Genomic DNA, 20227 nt, shown 5'->3' with positions numbered 1-20227 from the left:
CTTTATTGAACTTCATAAGCTTTTGTGGTCTAAAGACCCAGAAAAACCCTTTATTGTGTAAATCAGTCTATTGTAGCTATGAAGCCTTCCCGTCTGTCAAGCTAATGTTAGCATTAAAACAGCATCACTGTCATCACTATTGTTAACAGTTGTTGTTAGATATTTGCAGAGATATTCCCCTTAAAAACAAGACTTTAAACCCCAAAGCATACTCTGATTGTTGTGCTCCACGTGCTCTTTGCCTACCTCAGATATAAAATGAGTGTGACCAATATAGTTTGCTCACCAAAGCAAAACTAGGCAACAGTGGTTCACAGCACTAAAAGCATTTTTATGAAATGGTTACCTGTCAAATAACCACAACATCATATCAAAGTGTCCCAAAACTGAAAATCATGCTGTCTAAAAATGCAGCATGATTTTTTAGACCTGTTGCTTTATGAAAATCCCTTATTATAGTTGTCATGACAATAATAACCCTAAAGGCCCTCTTGCAATCGGATCAAACAGAAGCACATAAAACTGTACTTATGTTATGCACGGGCGCGCGCACACACACACACACACACACACACACACACACACTAGACAATTCAAAACAACGTGAGCTATGGTGCTCTGTAAAAGCTGTAATCTGAAAATATGACATCATCGCAACTTTGTGTTTAAAGTCAGCAGGTGAATCCAAAACCATTCTGCTTACTGTCAGCAGCAGAGGACGGCTCTCCTTGACAGCTCCCACACAGCCGAGGCAGCCAATCACCATGATGATCGTCCCCACTGCGATGAGCAGGTTGGCTGCAGACAGGGAGGGAAGGGATGATGACAGGGTGGCGAAGTTCCCTTGGGTCACTGAGAGCCAGACCCCGACGCCCAGGATGCCACATCCTCCCAACTGCAGTGGAAACACAAATAGATGTAAAGCTATCAGTGTGCTGGCAGTACAGGCAAACATGGTAAAGTCTAAAGTATTTACAGATATGTTGTTATTTTCCACTTAGTTTTTTTTCTCAAAAGAATAAATTAAAAACTGGTTGGAGCATGCAGATTAACGAGGGAAAGCCAGATAGCGAGGAAGTGAACAAGTCTGAGGAATGTCTGACAAAATCACCACATACAAGTTAAAGGCTGTGCTGTGATTTCAGCTATGCTCACATGTAAAATGATTAGTCACAGAGAAAATTAGGAGTGACAATACACCTTTTTCATTTTTTTTTCCTCACACAGTGAATAGCCTCTGCAAGGGAAAAGCCCACAAACACACAGCACGTGTACATCCAGCTCATCCACAGATGCTTCTCACTGAGCAGGGAAGACAGAGAGAGAGAGACACCCGCAGGGTGACAGCAAGTCCTCACACCAAAGGGGCAGTGCTGGCAGCCATTTAACCAAAAAGTAACTAGATTTGATCTTATGCATTCCTTTTTAGTAATTTAAGGGATATAAAAGTTGTTGCTAAATCTAAAAAACTGGCAAAGGGGAACTTAAGTGTGATGAGGACTTGCTCTGAGTGAGAGACTGAGATCATTTATATTCCCATGCTGAAAAGTTAATTCATGAATGGTCACATTTAGGCACAAATTTATGTTCACCAGGGTATAATTGTACATACAACACAATAGTGTCTATACTAGTTGATAAAAGAGTAGTTCACCATCGTGTGATGGATATTTGTGGCTAGACAGTGGTGTTCTGATTTAAATCTTTGGGGCAGAAAATACTTCCCCTCCTAGTAACATGTCCAAAGTAAACATACAAGGAGACTCTCTGTTCCTGTTTTTTTTTTCCGTTGTTGTTGTTTTCTCTGTGGGAGAGAAATGTCAGAGAACTTCTGTTAGCAGAGATATGATGAAATGCACCCAGGTGTACGTGGCGTGGTCAATATCAGAGCGAGACACACTGTGATTGCAACATGTTCTGTTAATCTTTGATATATTTATTGAAAACCTTTTTGGTTTTGTAAGACATCTGGGCCTCAAAGTCTCCTAGCAAAAGTGAACCTGCAGCTCACTGCCGATTTCCATCACATGACCGACTGCAGTCAGTTGGGACGAGCGTTTGAAGAATTCAGTTGCTCTGCTGCAAAATCTTCACTATTTTCAGTCCAAAGCCAACTTGGCTCCTTTGAATTTTTGTCCTTAAGACCCAGAGCATGTTTGCTTCAAAGACACAGAATGATTGTGGGTAAAGAAAGGTTTTTAGATGTGTTTTAAAAATTGGGTAAAGGGAAATAATATACACTCTCTACGGCCTCATGACAGAACTCCCAAAGGCGATAAGACTCACATGGCTAAATACATGATTATTGTTTCTCCCCCCTCCTGTTTTTTCCTATTTCTAGCTATAGCACAAGATCTTATTTAATGAGCTCTTCAGCCAGAAGTAGGGCAAAGTTAAAATTAAAAAAACAGTCAAGTGGAGCTCCAATCACTGAAAGCAGCTTTCTCTTCAACTATCTACCAAGGTTTGAGCAGCTCACAGATGAAGGGGCGTTCGGTCACTATTGCTTGCAACAGACCTTTATTACACCCCAGAGTGTGTTCTCTAATCATGATTGGCTGCACGGAGAAGGGCAAAGGAAGAAAAGGAAAAGCTGATAATAGATGGTGGTGGTGAACATTTTAAGGGCAGATACAAAACCCTGCTAGAGGATGTGAATGCACTTTATTTCAGTTCAGAAAAAAAAAAGAATACTTTGCCAAATTACTGGTATCTTTTGCGTAAGTGTACTCAAACATGAAAGAACAGGGACAGAAAGAATCTCATGTTTGACAAATGTGCAAATACACTGTGTTGGCACTACAGATGGCAGTTGTTATAGATATGCTGGGTGGTGCTTTCACTTGGTGTAGGCCCTCGCTGCTGTATTGTATCACTTACTGTTCTTCTTAAAACACAGTGTTGTAGCTTTTTAATTCTTGTTCTGTGCTTTGTAAATTTTATGTGTGTTAAAAGCACTACATTAATAAATTGTACTTACTTATTTAATTACCTGGTTACAATGGGGTGAATATGCTTGTTAAATTAATCAAGTCATACTAATTGTAAGAATCCTTGAACCACAGGCCAAAGAGAAGAAGTGGCAGCAATTTTTCACTCCAGTATATTTATTAACCAGAGAACTGGACATTTTTTTTTATTAAATCAGAAGCTTAACTCTTAGCCTTGTACACTGTAATTGAAAAACTTAAAAAATATTATTTTTGTTATCATCCAGCCGGCCTTTACTCAAAAATTCTATTTAATTTCGCAGATTTTTTTTATACTGATTTAGTGCTCAGTTCAGATAAAAATAATTATTGTAGGTAATTAATGTAGATGTTGTAAATAACAGCCTCAACACATCATTTAATTTTGTATTAGACTGAAGTGGCTTCTCTCAAAATGTAAATAGGCCTGTCAACTCTTTAATCACACTTTGAATCTTGCCCTGAACTGTGGCATAGAACTTCATTCACCAGTAATTCCTGAAAAACCCTCTTTTGTTTGAGCATTTCTTAATAACAATAAAATTACAATAATGGATTACACTGCAATAAAGAATACATTTCATTACAGAAAATGTCTTTCTGAAAGTGCTAGAACTAAGGTTAACGAAGTGATTCCATTGTTATTTTCTTCAGCGTTGTGTGCCAACACAATGCAGAACAGCTACCAAAACTTTACTCCTACAGAACCTGATTATTTTGATAATAGTGTAACATACGAGAAATCACAGATTCATGACTGTCAAATCTGGACCTTAAAGCAGACGACACATAAATTAGAGAGGAAAGGCCATTGCACTCACTGTGTGTACAAGATTTTTGTTTGGTCTGGAAAATATAGACAATAAGTCCTCTATAAAGGATTGATCAAGGAAAACATGAACAGCCCCAGGTTGCATCACAGATAAAATTGTAACACTGTTAACACTAAAAATACTGTTAATAATGAAGGACTGCAATGCACAAATTGGAGTCTGAAAGATAGCAATTTGTGCATATAAATGGGGAGTCTTCCTCACACACAATTAAAGAGTTCCATGTTGGGACCAATCATTTTTTACATTACACGTTTCCTTAGACAACGTTAACAGAAAACACCGCATACATTTTTTCCTATGTAGATGACGCCCAGATTTTTTAAATCCATGAAGCCAGATGATACGAATCAGCTAGTTAAACTATGGGCATGTCCTGAAGAAAAAAATGCCTGGATAATCTTTAATCTTTCCTATTTCTAAATCAGCTCCTATTTTGGATTCGAGAGACAGACACTCTTTAATTTTCAGATTAGAATCAAAACTTTACATTTTGATAAAGCTTATAGCTAGGGCTGGATCAGCTCACCCAGAATCCCCCCTTAGTTATGCAGCATTAGGATCAGGCTGTTGGGGTTTCCCATGATATACTGCTACTTCTTCACTCATATCTTTTCATTCTCTGTTTTCATAACCCATTGCTGTATTTATTCATTGGCAATTACTAACCTCTGAATCTCTCCCCTATAGAGTGCCTTTTTCTCTTTCTCTTGCGGCAGAGCAATTTGTTGAGTGTGGCTGGAAGTTTCTTCCTATTGCAGGGAGTCTTTCCTTCCCATTGTCGCCAAGTGCTTATAGGGTGTCGAGTGATTGCTGGTCTGTCTTTCTAATATTTTAAGATCTTCACCTTACAACATAAGTGTCTTCAGGTGACTGTTGTTTGACACTAAACAAATAAATTTGAATTAAATTAAATTTAAATGAAGATGAAAAAGTTTTCTGGTCTTTCACATGCTTTGTACTTTGAGTATACCAAAGGACATTTTCTATTCATATCTCTTGTGCATATTTGACCCTGTGCTCCTATCTATACATTTATATGTATATAAATATATATGATAAATTTATAAATTTATAAGATTCAGACTTGCATCTTGCTATAACTTGTGCAGAAATGTGAACAGCTCTAAACCACAACATTTCTGTTTAAATGAGACTATTTAACTAACTCAGGGACTTGGATATGAGATTGATGGGTAAAACTAACCTTGAATTGTCACAACAAGGTGAATGACACTCATTAAATGGCTACAGTTATAGAATACAGAATAGTTTTAGAAAAACTGATAATCAAACCACCATCATTTATGAGAAGCAAAGGTCACATCTTACATACAGTCTAAAATTAGATATTCCATTTAGAGTTAGCTAATAGAGAGAAAGACGAGAAAAGCATTTTCACTTGATTAGCAATGTTATTTACCTGTCAGTTCAACCTAATAATAATAGCATATATAGCTGAATACTGAGTAAAATGTTTAGTATAGTCTTTAATTAATTTGTGCAGCAACTTCAACAAACTTTCCCTCCATCTAGCAGCTTTTACAGGCAGTTTTGCGTATGCTGTGATCAGAAGTCATCTTGATTAGCACCCATCCCCCAAAACAGCAGCTTAAATCTTTACAGTCACACCGATTTGCAATGTTGGAATTGATGCAGCCATCTGGACTGCCTCCCTCCCTAGCAGCTACTCTCTGTATTTGTAGTAGAGCCTATGAATCTGGCAGCTGAACCAGGTCCATGGCTGTGGATGATCTGAATGTGAGAACATACAGTTTTCTTCAATAAACACCTATTAATTAAACGCCCCTGATGAGATCTGAAACATGAAAAACAACCTATGTACAGTGGAACAGATGTCTCCACACTGATCCACAATGATTGTTTGAGCTCACAATGAAAGAGTGTCTGAAAATTTCTTCTAATAAAATATACATGTGCTGTGGATGTACTTGACTCCTGAGTTTTGAATTCAAAATACAAGTGCATGTTATAATGATTTTTCTCACATATGAATATCCAATCTCCTTGCACTTCTGAGCGCTCTATCCACAGAATAGATCACGAGTTCATATACTTTAAATTAAATATATCACTTTGATTTAAGCCATTATCTAAATTCTCTTACATATATGAATAACATGTAAAGTCTCAAGGGCAACGATTAGCCAGGAGAGAGATTTCACGGCCAATGTGCCAAAGGATGTCAGTTTGAATTCACATGCTTCATGTATTATATATTCTGAGACACTTTGATGTGTGAATCATGTATGCGGTTTGACCGAGAATCCTTCTTGCTAAATCTGCTCTCATAGTCAAAGCCTAGCGGTGAGCTTTAAAGGTTGCCTGTTCAAAATGTGTCTTACACTGTTGGTCTGTGTCACTTTATCACATTATTTGATTTATAAAAGTGGGAGTGGAAAACCTGGAGTTAGGACTGATCTCTGCACTACACTTTCTCGATTTACCAAAAAAAAATGGCCACTGTTCGAGGTAACAATATTCATTATTGGAAAAACATTAGAAAAAGCCTCAGAGTCAAATCCTAGATAATTCTGATGACGCATATTCTTGCTTGTGGAAAAATGAGAGAATCTCAGTAACATTGTTGCAATTGTGTTTTAGAGGATGCAACCCAGGATGAGGTAACACAGATACTGGATATTGACTTTGGACTCTAAGTGTTTAGTCAATGTTTCCTAAATTAGATGCATGGCACTGCAAACTTTGATGTAAAGAAGTCGTATTTTTCATGTGTGCATTGGTGCAGTATTTGTGTTAAATCCATGATTTCTTTTCAAATGCAAAATTCAAAAGTGATCAAGCTGTTGACCCCAAATCTCCCATAAATGTTCAGTTGGCTTGAGATATGGTGACAGTGAAGGTGACAGGATATGACTCAAATGTGCATTCTGATCATCTGATAGCGTTTTCAGTGAGAGAAATGTTTTGTCACTCACCCAAAAGACTTCTTCAGTCTCAGCTGACTGCAGGTTTCCCCCAATCTTATAAACAGTACATTTGCACAATGATTGAACCTAGCACCACTGAAGGAACAAATCTTGTGTATACATATAAGACAAATTTGAATCTTTTAATCATGTCCTTTAATAACAAATACTAAAATGTATGGCAGTTTGTACTAAAACCACATTGGTTTTCTGAGTGTGCATTGATTTCTTGTTTACTCTGACACAGCTTACATGCAACCACATGCAGTGATTTGCTGGTATATCAAAGCAGTGAACATGACTGCATGTTGATTGTCTAATTGCACCACGCACTGCACTTGTGTAAATCAGTTGTATTTGGTGTATTTGCAACAACATTGTTTCAGCATTCATTTGTTCCTGTTTTTTCCTGGACTTTGAACATCTGTAGAGGAATTAGCTAAAACAAAGCTACAGTACACTAAATAAAAAACATCCCAGTTTCTTACCAGTTGCTTACAAATTGCCATTGTATTTTGCTCCAGTTTTATACCACTGCTTTTTATCTATCAAAGACAGATAAAAAGTATTATCAAAAAATTGGCACTAAACAAAGGAATAAATAAAAAAGAAAGTGAAAAGAAAGTGAAAAATACCATAATGCTTCACCTAGTCATAATTTTAAAATACCCCTGTCATGCAGGTTTAAAGAAATCAATAGCCATTATCAGCTGCCAATGAATAATTAAACTGGATGTCATCGTGTTTTAGGGCAAAGATGAGGCACACTTTGGTGTCAAACTATGCAGCAAGAGCAGCACATCAGTAACCACAAATTACTAAGGCCATTTAGTAGTTGGATGACATCAACTTTAAAGTTTTCATATTTTGGACCCTTTGGTGTCACATTTAAAGCAGGGGTGTCCTTTTTCAGTCTGTAGCATTAATGCTGTGAAGAGGCAAATCTTAATTAAAACCATTTTTTTCTAGTCCTTTTAAATCTGACCAAATAATTTTCAATAAAATCAACAGAGTAAAATTAAAAAGTAAAAAGTAAGTGAAAGAAAAGCACCAAACTCCAAAATGGGATACAAAAATTTTGTGGCTTATTCCATCACCACACCCACCATCCAACATGCAGACTTTACGATTTTCACAAATGAACAAGTTTTAGTATTGATGTGTTTCTGCAAAATGCTGTTACTCTACAAAATGTAGTTCTTCAATAACAATTTTAATTTAAAAAATCGAAATAGTATCCAGGTCAAAATGACCAGGCTCCAAATATGATTGTGCCCTAATTGACCAGATTAGGTTGTTCTTTCCAAACAATATAACCAGTGTTTAACTCAGACATGTATAAGTCTGTAAAATATCAACATAACGTGCCTTAGTAAGGTCTCAGTACACTAATAGAGGGATGAGACACCATTCTTCCATTTCATCATTTGTGTATTGCTGATGATCATGGTTCTAATGTCAATACAAGAGCCTATTTACATGATCATAGGACTAGTGTTCTGGTGATAGTCAAGGATATAGTATATGATTCACATTGTTGTCAGGTTTATGGAAGACGCGCCTGGCCGATCATGGTTTGAGACTCAACATCAAGAAGACCGAGTGCATGGAAGCTGGCCCCCAAACTGATGGCACCATTAACATCGACGGGGAAGACCTGAAGAAGGACGACCAATTCAAGTACTTGGGACTGATGATCAGTGGCGACGGGGATATCCATGCGGCATTGACCCGTGCGAGCAAGGCACACGATGGAAATGCGAATGCTCAGGTGGTGTCTAGGCCTCACGCGTTGGGACCAAGTCATGAATGAAGACATCAGAAAACGGCTCGGCATCGCACCAATCATGAAGAAAATGTGCGAGGCATGGCTACAGTGGTACGGACACGTATTACGCTCAGAGGACAGCTCAGTGGCGAAAACGGCAATGAGGCTTGAGCCTGGTGGCCAGCGACCCCGTGGCAGTCCGAAGAAACGGTGGATAGATAAAATAAAGGAAGACACGAAGATCGTCAATGCCACCCCAGAAGACGCCTTTGATCGTGCCAAATGGAGACGGATTTGCTGCAAAGCAGACCCTGACATGCGGGATAAACACTAGAAAGAAGACTTGTTGTCAGGCTTATTGATCCTCAAGCCCTGTTGTTCTGATCACCTTGCCCCAAAATATTGATTAGCGTTCCTAAAACTGAAAAATACAAGTCTTCATTATTGCTGTGGAAGAAATGCAGAAAACTTGATGTGATGCGACAGACTATTGTATTTATTTATTGCATATTTAGAGTATATTGTAATTTCATTCAAGGCTCAGTATAGCCTTTCCTTACTGTTGGTAGCGTTATGAAGAAACTCATAAACTCAAGTACGACAAACACCCACTCAGAGGATGTCAGTTCAGTCTGTATTTGTAGGGGGAAGACTAAGGTTAGGGCCTTATATTTGTCCTCTCACTTTAGGTGTGTGTTTTCTCTGAGGGATGTGCCACTCAGGCTCTTCTCAACTTTGCTTTTGTTTGCCATAGCAGCTCAAATACACACACACACACACACACACACACACACACACACACACACACACACACACACACACACACACACACACACACACACACACACACACACACACACACACACACACCTATAAGCTGCAGTGAACTCATTTGAAATAGGCAACAGAAAGTACACTGATGAAAACATAAAGAGCATATGTGGCCAACACAAAATGTAAGTGTCAGAACTGAACATAATGTTGGACTCTTCTTTGTGACTGAATACAACCACACATCTTCCTCCTTCACTCCTGGAGAATAAGGGTCACATTTGCTATGAGTGATAGAGGGAGAAACCTGCCATTTTTCTCAGGTGAACCACAATCTCTTGGTTCTGAGGATAGTAGCTTGCTCACTGACTTTCTCCACAAACTACAAATTTGCTTTGACCCTCTATCTGTTGGGTTGTGCAGGTGGTGTACATTTAGGCTTTGTTGCGTAAAACACCTGCACATGTGGTGGCTTTTTAAAAAATGTTTTAATGCAAGTCAGGGAGAACCAACCACATCATTTATGTACAAAATCAACATGGAAATGTGTTCATTTTTTTGTCTATATAGAGCTGGGTTGGGTGGTGCTTTTTCAAAGCATTCTGCACCATAGCAGTAGCTATTTTACTTAACACAGAGCGAGTTGTTATGTAACTTAATGGAACTTTGAACTGATTAGCCCAGAGAGAAACAAAATGAAACTTTAACATTTTAGACTTTAAAGCCATATGACCTACTTGCAAGATTAATTGGAATAATATCTTGGATAGTTAATCACGCCATCTGAACTGGCCAAAAGCATTTTTGCATCATTTTTAGGGTCAACACGTTTCATTTGGTTCGTATTTACATGTGACATTTTTATCTACACCCAGCCCACACACTTCTCTGGTGTCAGTATTGAACAACTTTTGTGAACAAGACACGAATGCCAGCATAAAACTTGCTGCCATGTGGCTCCAGATTGTGGAAACTGCTTGATAATATTTTGTTGTACAAGAAAAAATAAAAACCATTGGGGCATCAAAGTGTGAAAACAAAATCTTGTGCAATCTGTGCTAAAAACAAGTTTCCATGCGCACTTAAAAAGAAGTCAGCTTGCAAAGCACGAAAAAGGATCAAAGTTCAATTAATCCATGGTAACATATTCGTGATGTGCAACCCTTACTGAGGTCACATTAAGGTTAAAAAGATTGGAAATCACCGTAGCCAGTAACAAAGTTTAAGGTAATGTGTGTTCCTCTTCATTCTAGAATTGCATTATGTAATAAAAATAATTAATAAATAAACATCCCCCTGACATTGTGTTGGCTGATTCCGCTGTTAGCCTTTTCCTGCTTTAATTCAACTAAATAAATAAAGCATCATTTTTTCCCAGCAGACTAATATTCCTATTATTAAGCCTGTGCTTTTGAAAGATTACAGAAGAACTATATATTTTTCTGTCACTGAATTAGCGATTTTTAAAAAATGTATTTATTGAGGGTATTTGGACCGTCCCGGGCCATGATTCCAATGTCAGCAACAAATTCTAGTCTGTAAGCACAAATCAAACCTTATAGAATCTGACATTGCAGTTAACATTGTGTTAGAGTCACCTGTGCCAAATCACAAAAACACCTGTTAATGGTGTCTGTGTATCTTCTCAGTCATCCAGGTCATGGTAGTTCAGCTTTTGTCTGAGGTTGTTGCTAAGTCTGAGATGCACCGGGATGTTATGCTTGGAGAAAATTCTTACAAGTTTCTCTGGCACATCTCTGGTTTCTGACATTCTTTCCTTTGCATTTGATGATTTAATGAAGGCCCAGTTAGAATAAACATGTATTGTATGAGCTTTCTTTATGTGTGTGCTCCTTTTCTTTCCCTTCTGCCTCAGAGGGAACGCTCTCTGCCCGGTGTTGCAGCGTCCTGATCACCCTCAGTCAAAACCAGGTTCATCCCAAGGACAAAACACCCAGACACAAGCTAAACAGTATGCTGTGCAGTGAGGAGTGCTTTGACCCCTACATGCAAGAAAACCCACTCCACAAACTCATGGCACAGCATAAGACAGTCCCCTCAACAGGACAAGAATCAGCTGTAAACCTGCACCTAAAGGACAAAGGTCACTCTTTCAAGCATTCCACACAGCTCCCACTCACAGCTTGCTTCGGGTGACCTTAAAAGTTTACATGATCGTAAGGTGAGCCGATGTCTCGCAGAGCTTTCACCAGTGACAGGAATGACCCACACGTTTGTTCACATGATTAATAATGACCATCAGAACCACCCCCAAAGGGGACAGCAGCCATTAGAGGTTTATTATGTGAGACTCACATCCAGCTTTTCAAGTACTGAAGTGGCCTCTTGAACGAGCAGTGAAACGTCTTCAGAAACCTAACGAAGCCCAATTGCTTTCTTTTCAAGCTCTCAAGACCTGTTAGTGGTCTGCAGTCACGCAGCTTTCAGTTGTTTAATTCTGAGTTTTTGATATAAACAGTTGTTGCCAGATTGCCGGTGAACTTTTTTTACTTCCACTATATCCTTTAAGAATAAAATATCTCAGCAGAAAACTCTGTAGTAAGAGCAGAGGATCACTGTGAATGACCTGGATGCCACTCAGTCTGCAGCCAAATACCAAAGAGTATCTTTCCTTTTCACATATTTGGCCATGAAGTCTCTGAAAAAAACATGTATATAGAAATGTTTCTAAGACAACAGCAAGTGAGGGTGATGAATCTATTACGGTCTACTGTATAATAGCTGGGTTACATTACATTTACATCAGCACTGTGGATAATCTAAAGACTCGTGCTCAGATTCCTTCATCAGCCTTTAACATCACTTATCCATCTGTGATAGTTGAGAGCGTTTAACTCATCTCAACTGAAACGTGAAGCCCACTGGCTGGATAGAGCATTTTCTGACTAACCGCATCCTTAGTTACTGATTTCATCCACTGGTTCACCTGAGGGCCGTGCAGTCTCCTTTCATGTTTTCATACAAACAACAGTACCAGTCAGCAGGAAAACAGTTCTATCAGCCCTATTTTAGTTTGTTACAGCAGCTTTTAACTCTTTGTAAACTTCCGTGGGTGCAGAAGGTGGACTGTCTCAGTTCAGGTCTATTGGTGGCCTAGCACTACATCCAGTAGACTCATTCTTTCGTGAATTTCTGAATGACGAAGCATCCTGGTTACCGCGGTTTGCCGCGACTGCACTCTTACTACGTCAGCCATTGTGAAAGTGATATTTATGTATCTAAATGAATAAATCTAAATTGTGTGTGAGTCGCAACAAACCCGTTTCTAATTTGCAGTGATGTTAAGACATTTGTTTATTTGCCTGTGCAGCACATACAAACACAGATCGTGATCTTAGTGATAAAGATGGCGAGAGGTGAAATTTCCTGTTTGTTTGTTTTTTGGTTTTGCATTCAGACAAATCTGAATTAAGCTGGAAGGAACATTAACATAAAAATGACCTTTGAATGACAATTTAAAAGACTGTTGAAACCAGCATGAATGACCAAACGGGATTTTTGAAAGCACTCGGTAATTATGGGGAAAATGCAAAAAGACTTTTTTAGTCTCGGTGGTAAAATGCAGCAACAGGCAGAAGAGATTTATCAAGGCTCTTAGTCTCAGCTGGCTAAAAGTTTGTGCGAGGCGTTTTGCCCAGCAAGGGAAATGTCAGCGCTGATTGTTGTTGTCTGCCCCATGTAGAGAAATTTAAAGGAGCTCAAAGTGTTGCTTTGTGAGAGATTCTTCATAAATGCAACAACTAATAGGAACAAAAAGTACTGTATTGTAATATACATAAAAATAATATATCATCATATATATCAATCTTTAGCACTTGGCATACAATAATTATCATCTTTCAGATTAGCTTTGTTATTAAGTTACTTTCAAATCCACATTTTTGCTAAAAGTGTTTTGTTTTTCATAGCCAGTCATTGTGTAAACAGGAAACCGTGCCTCTCCTTAGGCTGTTTGCTGCCTTCAAACTGGGAATTTGAAGACGTTGAACATCCTTGCTGCTCAGGAGAGCACTAACATCAAGCTCCCCTCCAGCAACGCCTTCTCTGGTTCTCTCAGAGCTCCGGTGCAAAGAGACGCTTCAACACACTTGAACCCATTAAGCTATCAACTCATTAGATTGCTGCCACTGGTGGAATATACTGCTAATTAGCTCGGCTAATTAAATTATGACATACGATCGTCTTTAAACCAATGCGGTTGAACGTATGTTGTCCAAATAAAACTGGTAATTGAAAACTGCACATTTCTTTGCTTCCTCCTTAAATTAATGGGAGCTCATTGGCACCACTCACGTCCTTTTTTTCTTTTTACAAGCAGCCCATCGGACAAATTAATTCATCAGAGCAAAACTACCCCCATGTCAGTTTTTCATTTGAAATGATTCAAGCATGCGTCCCCCCTCCTCCCTCCTCCACCCATTTTTTTTCATTTTGCCAAACACATCTTTTACAGGCAGTTTCCTGCAAGAATGCAAATTGCATGTTGTTCATGACTCACAGGAGCATGGTCCTACATTATTGTTCCACATATCAAAGAGTCAATAATAATGTGCTGAAATTCATTCAAGTCACATTGATCTGGATTTCAGCAGAAGGCAGCCTTTTATGACTACTATCATATGGTGTGGACTAGAGATGGACCGATCCGATATTACGTATCGGTATCGGTCCGATACTGACCTAAATTACTGGATCGGATATCGGAGAAAAATAAAAAATGTAATCCGATCCATTAAATATCACGAAAGCACCTCACAAAACTTGCAACACGCCGTAACTCACCTCAGAACGTTAGCACGTCGGAGCAGTATGCATCACGTGATAGAGCGGCTGTGGCATGCGGACCTGTCCGTGGTCTGGATCATCTCCGACAAAGTTATCCCCGAGAGAAGTAAAGCACGTGTGTAAGTCCATCTCTGAATGTTTGTAAAGCATTCCTGCGTTAAGCTTAACGAGCCACTGCCTCTCGCTCTCCGGCTGCTACTTCAATCATGAAACTGCTTAACGATCAGCTGATCAGCTTTTCTGTCACGAGTCCGTGTCTCTTGTTTGCTTTTGGCCCACTTTGCACCAGACAGAGGAAACCAGCGGCTGAACAACAGCAGCACGTTTAAGCTTGATCAGCTGTTGTTAGAATTTATTTAATATTACTTTCTACACCAGGATCTTTTTCTACGTAGCTGACGCTGGTAACTGTGCAGGGGCGGATCTAGCAAAGTTTAGCCAGGGGGGCCGATAGGGCATTAACTGGGAAAAGAGGGCACAAAGACATACTTTTCTTTCTTATTCTCATTTAAAATGTCGAGCTTTTAATTATTTAATATTTATCTGAATCTTACACCCAAAGTTTTAATCTGATGTAAAATGTATAGAAGTCCATTATTGTATATAGTAACTGTTAAGTCTAATATACCCTAGTAAGCTATAGTACTTTTTCCTTTGGGAAGGTACCATCTGTGCAGTCTGCAATTTTGTTGAAGAAAGATGTTGAATCTATTTAATATTTCTTGAAAAATAATTGATTTCTGTGTATTTTTTTCACACTGCATCAAATTAAGGTTGATTACGTCGATTAAGCATCATGAGGTGGAGCGTGAGGGGTGGTTCCCTATTTTTTATTTATTTTTGTTGTTGCTGGGAGTTGGAACCCTATTAGTTAGGTTGCTTAATATTTATGCTAAGTACTCTTTAAAATACCAGAATAGGGAGGTGTAGGTTTAAGTTTATTAGATTGATCAGTATTGCTGAACTATGAAATAATTTTTTTTGCATACAGGTATAACAGAATAGCTTTAGTGTAGTTGTTGTTTTAAACTTGAGTATGAACTTATACAAAATGCAGCAAGATATTTAAAAAACAGTTTTGTTGATTAAAAAACACTATATTGGATTCATATCGGTATCGGCAGATATCCAAATTTATGATATCGGTATCGGACATAAAAAAGTGGTATCTGCCATCTCTAGTGTGGACTGCATAAGAGGCCGTCATGACCTCACTGAATCCTGATAAAGATAATGGACGACCTGCTTTGTAAACTTCAGACACCAAGGACACTTCAAATTAAACTCTCCAGTTTAGAAACTGTGCACTCCACTCTGCATTTCATCCACACGCTTGCGGCCATGTAAACACTAATCCTGAATGCTTGCTTTAACAAGAGGGGACAAAGTATATTTTTCCTGCTGTGGATCAGTCATTGTGAATATCTATGGCAGTTATGTCACATGTGGTATGAAAAACTTACCAAATCCTTATAATAGGGACTGAATGTGTTTGCGCTGCCAGATTTCTGCAGCTTGTTTCAGCAAATAGCAAAGATTAGAGCCCACGGAAAATCTTGCATCTCTCGTAGGTGGTTTGTATGTCATTGTGACACATAAACCACCGACATTCAGAAAAAGCTTTCCTCACCTGTACTATACCTCCACCTTTATGTGTCCTCTAATAGCAGTTTAATTATTATACCCAAAGGTTAAAGATATACTCACAGATCCCACGATTATTATTTTGTTAATGTAAGTGATTTCTATTATTGGGCTGTGGGACGCGCTCCAAAGGTCTGTCCTCTGCTTGTTTGTCCTCTGTTAAACCTAGATTCCAGTTTGCAGCTGAGCTTTTATGTGGAGGAGTTTGCTGGCAGGTCACAAAGGTACTACAGATTTCACAGATTACTTGTTTTTAAGGGTGGTGGTTAAGGGTGGCGCGAGCTTTTGTGTGCTTTACAGAAGAACCTGCCAATGTGACAGTGCCACACAACGACTGTGGGTTTATTCTGAATATTCCTCAGATGGTGTGCAAGTTTAGCTAATCTATTTCCACCCCTGACGGAGTTGTGGAGATAAAATATAATAAAAGCCAAGAGGATATAGTGTTATACAATCAAATACAGTAGTCCCTACTGTCTATAATACTGATACAATAAACTTCCCGTGAAGCTGAAGAGCAACATAATATGATAAAGAAAAATCACTAAAGTCACTGTAGATCTTTGAATGACACGTCATAAATTACAAGCCTGTAGACAAAAAAGTGTAATTCAGTATCCGAGCAGGAGAGAAGATTAGTTTGATCCTCATTTCTTTTTCAGTGGGACTCTGGGTAATATTGCCTTCAAACCCCTGCTGCATTTACGATGTTACATTAAAAATAGTAGTTCCCCATTGTGTGTGAAATGGAATTTCAGTGATATAGCAGACATTATAGATACGATGAGGACAAAAGGCCACATCTACAAAGTAGAGCACAAAAACAGAAACCTTTCCCATTTTCTACTAATAGGCATTTAGTACTTCTGTTTTTTTCTGTGCTTCTGTAATTGATTAAAAACAGTATTGAAGTCTAGCTTATTCAAAACTGTCAGCTAACTTTGCAATCTTTAGTTTTCATTTGAAAGTTTGATCTTTCAAAAAGTAAGCAGTCCTCAGTACCTCACATCACAGATCTTCTTCGCTATTTTTTTCCCTTTATTTTCATCTGATTACATTGTTGATGTTTGTGCAGTTCAATCAAGCTATATCAGTGACGGGATCTTATATGAGCACCGTTTCTTGCCAAACACGAGGCAGTTTGGGTCCAACTTGGATGTTGTTGTTTTTTTCATGAATATTTGACTTTGTAGGTAATTGTGGTTCGACACCAAGCAGCATCAATGCGTTTCAAGTCCGAAAAGCTGGCATCAATATTTGGTCATTCCTTGCTTACCTTATGCTTGACTTCTCCTTATTCAGACAGAGTGTTTGTTTATCCCTTATAGAAAAATGTAATCACTTTAGGGAGAAACATCATCTTAGTAAAGTTCTTTAAGAGGCGAAAACAGCGTTTTAGAAAAATCCTGTTGATTTGACTCTTTTTCATTAAAAAAAAGAACTTTTATGCTGCCCATATTCTTGACACATTTCAGGCTGAAGTGCTGATATTTTGCATCACGACTGTCAGAGACGGCTAGTTAAATGTAACAAGGCTATAGTCTGACAGGCACCACTCTAACTGCCACCTGAACAATAAACCGCTCTTAATAAAAGCTGCCTGATCTGCTTCACACAAAGCAGAAGGCACGAAATCGAACTCAAGTTCGCCTTACCGTGAGGCCTCAAGGTTAACCACGAACACCCGTAACAACCTACCATTATGAAGCGTATCAGTCATTTTGTAATGGCATTTCTTCTCATATAGTCAATAGAAACTCATTAGTCTCAGACATTTGGGACTGAAAGGGGACTTCCTGCATCTGTTGCAGCCTCATTAACCTGTTTCTAACGAGTAGCAGAGTGAGTGATTGTGAGTCAGTTGTGTCTTCCCATTAACCGTGGAGACATATGCAAGCTTGTACACAGCATATGCATCAGTACATGATTGGCCAATACGTCTCCTGTTTCAGCTGCTGATTGGCTCTTTCATTACCTTCTCAACAGTGCCCTATTGAGTTCAGTCTATCAATCCCAATAGTTCAATGTCAGTACTTGAAAAATCTAATTAAAATATAAGTTGTAGTTATGGCAGGTACTTAGGAAATCCATGGAAGTAACTGTACGTGTTTTCTGAATAATTTAAAATGTTGGTTGGAATCGATGAGACAATACGATTTTCTATATTACTGTTTCTATTCACTGAAATATTATGCAGTGGGAGAAATAATTATTTGATGTCCTACAGAATTTGTAAGTTTTCTCACTTAAAAAGAAATAAGCAGTCTCTAATTTTTAATGGTAGTTTTCATTTTAATGGACAGAATGAGACAAAATATCTGAGAGTTGCAGACAATCAACAGCCTTACCTCTCTGTGCTCATGTTAGCCATTCCATACCTGGAGAAAAAGGGCACACTTGGCACTCTCATGCTGACCTACTTTCCACCATAAAGGTCTGACAGCCTCTTCTCAGACTGGAAATCAGTTGTTCTCCTCTTAAAGGAGGAAGGAGCTTTATAAGTTGTGCAGTCTAGTCTGGTCAGCACAACAAGGGAGTTAAAGAATGTTGGGAAAAGAGCAGGAAGTGCCCGTGAGAAGAGTTTTGTAGTGAGCAATCAGATCTAAAGTCACTCTAAAGTCCCAGCACCCTTTTTCTTTCCATTTAGCACATTTCCCATTCCAAACACTTAGATGACAGCCCCCTCTAAATTTAGAAATGGTAAAAAAAAGAAAAAAAGGTAAAAAAAAAAAAAAAAAAGAAAGAAAATAAAATAATAATTAAAATGAAATAAATCTAAATTTAATTACATCAGAATTCACAAACAGTCTGTTTTTTTTTTCATTTAAAACAACAACAACAAGAAAACAAAAAACCCCCAAAAGGTCCACTTTAGTGTCTAGCTATAAATCACAAAAGACATTTAACCTGGCAGGTCAAACTGTGCTGCCGGCAGTTTATTCCAACGATGCTGCGCATGTATTAGAGCATCACATTCTGTTTATCATCTAAATGAAATCTCAGCTCTTCAGCTACATCCAAATATCCATTACTGAATACATGCAGAGGGGAGGCTCTGTAAGTAAGAAGCCTGTGTATGTTTCTCCTCCAAAAAAATCCATACTAACGCATTTGTTATGGGTAGAGGGCATATATCTGTATATCTCTTTTATTTAATGAAGCACATAGATATTTAACCCTGCTCTACTTGAGCCTAAAGCATCTTCACAAAATCATCTATCCGTCATCTATTCTGAATTACAGAAAGAAATCTGTCCTCAGATACTTAGTATCTTCCAATCTATTATGAGGGTGTAGTGGGATAAAAGAAATAGACACTCCCTCGGGGGTTTGATGTTCTGTGATAAAATCATATCGCAGCAGCTCTCACACAGTCAAAGATGTGAAATACTGCCATGTAGCCTCCACTGTGCTGTATAGCCTCTTCCTATCATCTTCCCACCCCCACTCTGCAAGTCTGCGACACGTTAAAATACTCATTTGGGCTAGGGATATTGTCTAACTCTGGCACTGGTTGCCAAGATGTAGAATAGGCAATCTCTAAACCTGCAGGGTGTTTGGACAGCTTGCCATTTCTCTTGACAGGTACAAGGCTCGACAAGCTCCATTCAGTGCAATGGATCAGATGTTCTTTCTTCTTTGTGCGTTATTTTCTTTGCTCTGCGGTAAGTAGGGGGCTTGCACATAATAGCCAAAGAAGTATTTGATCATCCTGCTCATATATTGGTTATCCTCTCTTGGTTTTATCAAAGTTCACTATGTATGAGTATAAGTTATAGACTGTAACAGGACACAGAAGTCTATTTATATTTAACACCAGTAAAGACAGGACAAAATTATTTTCTCATGCTTTATAAAACAGCAACTAAATAGCTGAAAAATAAATGAGTTTTACAAGTTACAATGCTATCAAGCTGAGGGACCATCAGATGGTTTTTAGCAGGTAGGAGGACATATTGTCAGCGCTAACTGCAATGCTAGCAGCGGCCTCTTTTCATCAAGGCAACGATAGCGTCAATCAAAGTTTACCTCTCTTATTTCTGTTACGTGCACAATTCACTATGTTTAACTTGAGATAACACTGCAGTCACTGTATGTACAGTACACAGTGCATAACATTATACATTTTACTCCACTGAAGTGTAAATGGCAGGAAATGGAAGTCAGCCAGATTACACCTCCAGAATAGTTGGAGGAGGTGGACGGGGAGAGGCAGATCTGAGGGTCTCTGTTTATACAGGTGCCCCAGTGACCCAGACCCTGATAAACAGCGAAAATGGCAGGAATTTTTGCTCCCATAGGAGAAAGTAATATTCAGAGGCTTGCAGGCTTTGAATTTGACCATATGCCAATTTGGAGAATTTGCTGAAACAACTTATACTGTTATTTTTCATCAGAGGCAAATCTCATATTTTCAGCTCATATTGGTTTGGAGCATGAGATTCAAGAGCCCGAGTCCATGTTATGCTGTAGGTCTGCATTTAT

General features: G+C 38.6%; 1 protein-coding gene across 3 annotated transcripts in view; it reads right to left on the bottom strand.

The window, feature by feature from the left end:
* Window positions 1-20227, bottom strand: part of tspan4a (tetraspanin 4a) — a 185816-nt gene that overhangs the window by 61686 nt on the left and 103903 nt on the right. For all 3 annotated transcript variants that reach the window (XM_076884896.1, XM_024803359.2, XM_076884894.1), the window contains one exon: window positions 704-895. In XM_076884896.1, the coding sequence (XP_076741011.1) occupies window positions 704-895 (192 nt within the window). The remainder of the gene's footprint in view (window positions 1-703; window positions 896-20227) is intronic.

The sequence above is a fragment of the Maylandia zebra genome, linkage group LG1 (assembly GCF_041146795.1).
Source record: "Maylandia zebra isolate NMK-2024a linkage group LG1, Mzebra_GT3a, whole genome shotgun sequence".
NCBI classification, from domain to species: Eukaryota; Metazoa; Chordata; class Actinopteri; order Cichliformes; family Cichlidae; genus Maylandia; species Maylandia zebra.
This window is presented reverse-complemented; position numbering and strand designations above follow the sequence as displayed.